The sequence below is a fragment of the Dipodomys merriami genome, unplaced genomic scaffold (assembly GCF_024711535.1).
Source record: "Dipodomys merriami isolate MVZ:Mamm:240054 unplaced genomic scaffold, mDipMer1.0.p SCAF_13, whole genome shotgun sequence".
NCBI classification, from domain to species: Eukaryota; Metazoa; Chordata; class Mammalia; order Rodentia; family Heteromyidae; genus Dipodomys; species Dipodomys merriami.
The window spans coordinates 15,028,032-15,034,749 of record NW_027202604.1 but is presented as its reverse complement, the minus strand read 5'-3'; the positions used below and the strand labels follow the sequence as shown (position 1 = coordinate 15,034,749).

Genomic DNA, 6,718 nt, shown 5'->3' with positions numbered 1-6,718 from the left:
TGGCCTTTGGTTCTTTAGAGCGGCGATTTCCGCCGGGTGCTATCCGTAGGCAACCCTTGGGGAGAGGTAAAGTCGTTCGATTCTCCAGTGAGTAAAGGAAACGCTTCCCCGGAGCACCGAGTGCGGAGTCAGGAGGCGAGGGCGACGGTTCATTTCCCACTTCAACTTTAGATCCGTGATGAGCTGGCTGTCCCAGGGTCGTGGTTGTGTGGGAGAGGGAAAGGGAATGGAAGTGGAAGGAACTTAATGGGGTTCCCTCATCCAGTTGCTCCTCAAGGTCTTAGACTCGCTCTCCCTCCCCACCCCCCTTTCTCTCTCTCTCTTTCCCCCCCCCAGCGAGGCCCCTGGCTTCTTTGGCTCTTCTAATGGGTGGGTAGATTGGCAGGAAGTTTCAAAAGAAATTCGAAGCTTCAAGGCTATCGATTTCAGGTGCCTGGGAGTTTAGAAACAGTTGGAATGGCAGTTTTTAAATCGAGGACAGCGATGGTGGCCAGGTGTTCTGAGACATGCCAACATGTGGCCTGTTCGCCGCTACATAATTGTGATCTGTGTGGAGATCACCTTCCTCCTCTGTGACACCTCAACTTGCTTTTCGACCCGGAGAGATCTTAGAAACTCTTCATAATGCTGATGGACTCTGGAGGAATTCAAGGCTGGGCCTTCCCACCTGGAAAGCCGCTGTAGAGAATGGAGAAGAAAGCCTTTTTAAAAGGTTAATTTTTGCTCTCCGTCCAGTGAAACCAAAAGAACTGAGACCACCAGAGTGCTGTAACGAAGGACAGCTTTACATACAAATAATGGCCTTTGGTCATAACCATCCTTATGAATGTTTACCAAGCTTGAAAGAATCTCGGGATGCTCGCCATTTGTGTTGCAGACTTTATGGCCCATGTTTGTGATCTGAAACACTTGTTTGTTTTTAATCGAAAAAGGAAATTAGGAGTTTGGAACACATAACAGGTTGATATGAAAAACTACTCTTTTTAGTTTGTTTCAAATAATGGCGTCTCTTTCAGGCTTGGGTGTGGAGTACTATCCTTTCTTCCATGTCCAACTCCAGTGACTTCCTAACCTTATAACAGAAAAAGTTCCAGTTTCCTTCCTGATTTGTTCCCAGCTACACAATATTACAGATGTGCTCATGTAACTTATTTTGCCAGAGTTTTATTGAGGGGGGGGGGGGTCTTCAAAACTTCTAAATGGCTGGAGCCATGCTCCCAGCCCTCATCTAACTTATTTCAGAACAGAGAAAATCAAGGTTATTCTGTCCTTTTGCTTTTGAGAAATCAAACATCAGAAGTAAAGCACTTTTTAAAGCACATTTTCTTAATATGTCTTGATGCTACCTCAGAGTCTGACATAGTATTTTGTAGTGCCAAAATGACAATTTCATTAGCAGACTTTTAAAAAAGAAGTGATAAATGCTTAATCTCAAGGGAAAAAAGTTGATTACATTTAAAATTTCTGCTTTGGATGATATTTATTCTATCCCTCATCTAACAGTCACAGTCTAGTTAAATTACAGAATGAAATAAGGAGTCGTTTGCATGCAGAGATGCCACTTACTTCGAGGTAAAGATGAGCTGTCCTCAGTAATACATACTTTCTCAAACATCTGTAGTAGTTTCACTGGAATTACTCATTTTTTTAAGGATGGGTTTCTATTCACTTAAATATAGATTTGATCTTTCACTAATTTTCTTTGCTAACTGCACATAGCTATTGATTATGAACTGCACTGGGTGTGCACTAGGTGTGACTAGAAAATAGTTTCATTAAAGAATATATGTTTGGGTGCAAGATAGGTATGGGACTCAGCTATATCATAAAAACTTAAGAATAATTTGAAGATGATGTTTAAGTACTTACATATACTTACATAAAGAGCTATCTGGGAGATCTGACATTTAACACTTTAGACAATAGAGGTTTGATAACATAGGACCAGTTGATACAATAAGAGAAAACATATAGTTGACATGACAAAAGGAAGGGGAAAAGAGCCTAAAAGAAGCATACTGAAAGTTTCATCAACACTCCCCAAAGTGTGCTCCTAAATAAGCATTTCTTAATCCCATCAAGCTGGTGAGAAGAACCATTACAGTCTTCAGAATAACTGTAGATTAAAACCCCACTCATTTCAATAACATCTAAAAGACATCCCCCTAAAAAGTCTCAAAGATGCAAAGTAATTGCTAACAAGTAAAACTATTCCAAGTTAACAGGAATAGTTAATGGTAACAGATAGGGGGAAAATCAAAGCATTACAACAAAAACTTGACAAAAGTCTGTAAAAAAAAAAAATTAAATTAATTGAAGAAGAAAAGCAAAAAGCAAGATGAATCTTGAAGTGAGGTCCTTACTGCAGGATTAAGAAAAATAGTGATGAATTCAAGGATACTAGTTGTTCTAAGATGAGTCAAAAGCTTAAGATATTTGTACAGCACCTTCCCAAGGGCAAAAAACAAGAAACTGATGGGTTTGAGTTTTATGGCCCTACTAAATTTTTTTTGACCGTGTGCGTGTTGCGTGTGTGCGCGCAAGCGCACGCAGAGATGAACTTCACTGCCTGGGCTGGCTTTGAACCATTATCCTCAGATCTCAGCCTCCTGAATAGCTAAGATTACAGGCATGAGCCACTGGTACCCAGCTAAAAATCTTAATTATTTCGTATTTTTCTTTCATTGTCATACTTTCCATAACAAAGATATATTTTGAACTGAAGTAAAACTTAGGGTAAAAGCAAATTGCTCTGGAGAAGAAAGTGAAGTGACTGAAGGTTTACCTAGGTTCATGTTTGTTGAAGTAAAGCTTTTAGCTTCTATTTGAGAAGCTAAATGTGCAAGTCATTCATTTCATGAATATTTATTAACCAAATTCATGCCAGGCACAATTGTAGATGGTAGAGTGCTATCAGAACAAAACACACAAAATCTTCTGCCCTATTTGGAGGCTATATTGATACTTTTTTCTTTTAGAAGCCTGAAAGACTCAAAGGTACCAATTGTAATAGTACAGAATTAGTATGTCACATTTGTTTTTCTTATGGGAGCATTAATACTAGCTTGAAAATGGATAATTAGGTTGTACCAAATGTATACTGAAGTAAGAATCACAAAAGTGGACTTTTTTCAGACCGTTTCCACTTTTTCTCTACTCACATGTACAAACATAGCCAATATAAAATATGAAGAAATATGCCTCTGAAAACTACAAATTGCTACATATAATATAACTTCTGTTTTTTATCAGAAACCCTAATGATGAAAAATACAGATCAATCCGAATTGGAAACACAGCTTTTTCTACTAGACTCTTGCCTGTCAGAGGAGCTGTTGAATGTTTATTTGAAATGGGTTTTGAAGAGGTAAGTATGCGTACGTGTTTCTTCTCCCCTCTTTACAAATGAAGCAGTTATAATGTTGGTAATTTTCTGAATAAGATTGTATTTTTATTAATTGATCACTTTACAAATGGTTAATTCTTTGTCTCTTCAGTCTTTTAGCAAAAACTTGATGTACGGATATATATATGAATACTGATAATAGACTGTGTGTTCAGTAAGAGATGGAAGGAATCTGAAGTAAACCCAGAAAAGCTAAGTAGAGTTGGCACAAAGAATGGTTTGCTTCTGTAACGCAATGTGTTTACTTCACAAGAAGTTGGTGGCTCCATCTTCTAGAATCTTTTGGCAGTGTTTACTTTTATAACACAATAGAAGTAGTTATTAAAGTCATGAATTAGCTAGGCATGGTGGTACATGCCTGCAGTCTCAGCAACTTGGGAAGCTGAGGCCAGGAGGATTATGAAATACACTTCAGCCTGGGCAGCAGAGCAAAATCTTGGTTCTGTTTTATGGAGCACTGGAAGAAATTAAAAAAGATTATGGAAGCACAGTTGTCAGTGGCAGCCTTAAGTACTAAATTAACAGTGGTAGACATTGTTTGAAAAGTTGTGTTTAGCTACTATAGGTTTCCCTTTACTGTCTGCTTCCCAACCCAGATTCTATTAAAAAAAACTGAAGATGTGATAGTTAACTAGGTAATTATAATCCCATCTCAGCTAGAGCTCACATTCTAAAGTAAAGGTCCAATGAAAAGCAGCAATGGTAGGCAGTGGCCTAACAGTGAAAGCTCAAGGAAAGCCTCTGTGAAGATTAAGCTGTGACCTGTGGGACAAGAAACAGTCCAGTACCTGACACTCCTTTCATGCAGAAGATTGATGTGGATAATGAAGTTCTGTTAGGCATGATTCTGACCCAGAGACAAAATCCAGGACTTGCATGGTTTTGAGGGCTATGGTAAAGACTTAGACTCTATTCTAAGTGAGAGAGAAAGGCATTAGAAGGTTTTAAGAATATTTTCAAAGATTATTCTGGCATTGTAAAGAAAATGTTCTAGATATTTGGGAGTTGGGGGAAGGAATGGTACCAAGATACCATTAGAGGCCTTATTGTAGTAGTCTAAGTAAGAGATGATAGTGGTTCTGTAAGTTTCTTGATGGTAGTGCTAACTTTTAGAAGACTGCTAATGCATCACAGATGTTAGGCAGTAGGAAACATGGGACTAAAGTATGGTAGCAGTGAAGGGGGAGAGAACTATATAGGTCCAGGTCTCTATAATTCCACTAATTATAGTATATGAGTGGAATCATCAGCTCTTACTAATGAGTTGAATGGTGGAATATAAAGGGAAAGAAGTAATCAGGATCTTATTAAGTTTTAGATTGAGAAGCTAAGTAGATAGGAGTACCTTCAAGTTAGATGGAGAAATATTGGACAGTAATGTGTTTCAAGGAAGAAACCACTACCTATGTTTTGGGCAATTACAACTACTTTCCTGTTAAATACTATTCAAGTAGAGATATTATTGGTTAAATGAGTCCACAACTCAAAAGGAGAGATCAGGCTGGGGATATAAGATACGGTGTCATCAGATCATATATGATACAAGGCATCTGAACAGAGAGAATTTGAAACTTGCAGGGAGAAAAATGACAGTATTGCTGATTTTGTTCAAGGAAATGGAGATTTTTGAAACTGCAGTTAGGGAAATGAATAACTGACAAGTGGAGACAATGTCAGTTTCTCATTGAAATGTCAGATTCAGTGGAATTAATATTTGTCTTTCTTTTCACAAATACTTCCAGGTAGGAAAAGTAACTGCCCAGTTTATCCCAGAATCACTCCAGAATTTACCACTGTTCTGATTTCTCATGTTATAGAAAACCCCTGAGTCTCAGGCAAAGTTGATGGTAAATCAAACTAGCACCACCTAACAGACCACTCAGACTTAGAGCAGTATTGGATTTGCAAATTTTCAGTTTCAGAAAATCTGAACTTTTTAATTTTCTGTTTGAGGATTAAACTTGGGGCATTATTCTTGCATTCTACACTTAACCTATGCCTCAACTGTTTTTGGTTTAGATTAGATTTTTATGTTTTAGTGACCCAATGCTACTCCTCAGGTTTTTACCTCAAGGCTAGCACTCTTAACAATTGAGCCACAGCTCCATTTGTGACTTTTTGGTGCTTAATTAGAGATAAGAGTCTCAAGAACTTTCTTGGCCAGGACTACCTGTGAACCTTAATCCTACTTTTAGCCTACTGAGTGGCTAGGGTTAGAGGTGTGAACTACCAGCACACAGTACTTTATATTTTTATAGGTAGATGTCAATGTTTGGCAGGGTGAGCCTTAGATCTTGATTATCCTACATATCCCTGGGATTACATGAGCCACTATGCCCAGCTTATTTGTTGAGATGCAGATTTATTAGCTTTCTGCTTGGGCTGGCCTTGAACCATGATCCTTCCAATTTCTACTAATTGAGTAAACTAATGGAGTTGAAACTGAATTCTACTACCCAAAAGAAATTTATTTGCTTCTTTGAGTTAAGATTTTTCTGACATACATACATACATACATACATACATATATATATATATATATATATATATATATATATATATATATATATATATTCCACCACATTTTCTTGATCCATTCATCTACTGAGGGGCATCTGGGTTGGTTCCATATCTTAGCTATGGTAAATTCACTTGTTCATTTCTTAAAACTGTTATACAACCTTGTGGTTTTTGGTCTGTGGTCTAAGATGGCATCAAATACAGCAAAATAATTGAGATCATACAATTTTTTTTTTGTCTTGGTGGTACTGGGGTTTGAACTTAGCATTTCCCTTGCTAGGTAGGTACTCTACCACTTGAACCATGACCCTGATATTTTTTGCTTTAATTTTTTGTGGTTTTTTGTTTTTGTTGGTCATAGAGCTTGAACCCTAGGTCTGGGCGCTGTCCCTGGACTCTTAGCTCAAGAAGAGCACTCTACCACTTGAGTCACAGTGCCCCTTCCAGTTTTGGGGTGGTTAATTGGAGATAAGAGTCTCACAGACTTTATTGCCCAGGCTGGCTTTGAACCCCTGTCTCAGATCTCAGCCTCCTGAGTAGCTAGAATTACAGGCATGAACCACTGGCGCCCAGCTTGCTTTAGTTTTTTTGGGGGGGGAGGGGATTTTTTGTGAGGATGTTGGAGTCTCACCTTTTCTGCATGGGTGGTAGTAGATGGTCGTCTTCCTACTTAAACTACTCATGTAGCTGGGATGGCAGATATGTATGACCATGCTTAGCTTTTTGTTGAGAATGGGGTCTTCCTAAGTTTTTGCCTTCACTGGCCTCAAAGGCAATTCCACTGGTCTCTGC

The 6,718-nt window shown here is 38.4% G+C and overlaps 1 protein-coding gene across 2 annotated transcripts in view; it reads left to right on the top strand.

The window, feature by feature from the left end:
* Positions 1 to 6,718, top strand: part of Ngly1 (N-glycanase 1) — a 49,838-nt gene that overhangs the window by 572 nt on the left and 42,548 nt on the right. For both annotated transcript variants that reach the window (XM_070018713.1, XM_070018714.1), the window contains exon 2: positions 3,253 to 3,367. In XM_070018713.1, the coding sequence (XP_069874814.1) occupies positions 3,253 to 3,367 (115 nt within the window). The remainder of the gene's footprint in view (positions 1 to 3,252; positions 3,368 to 6,718) is intronic.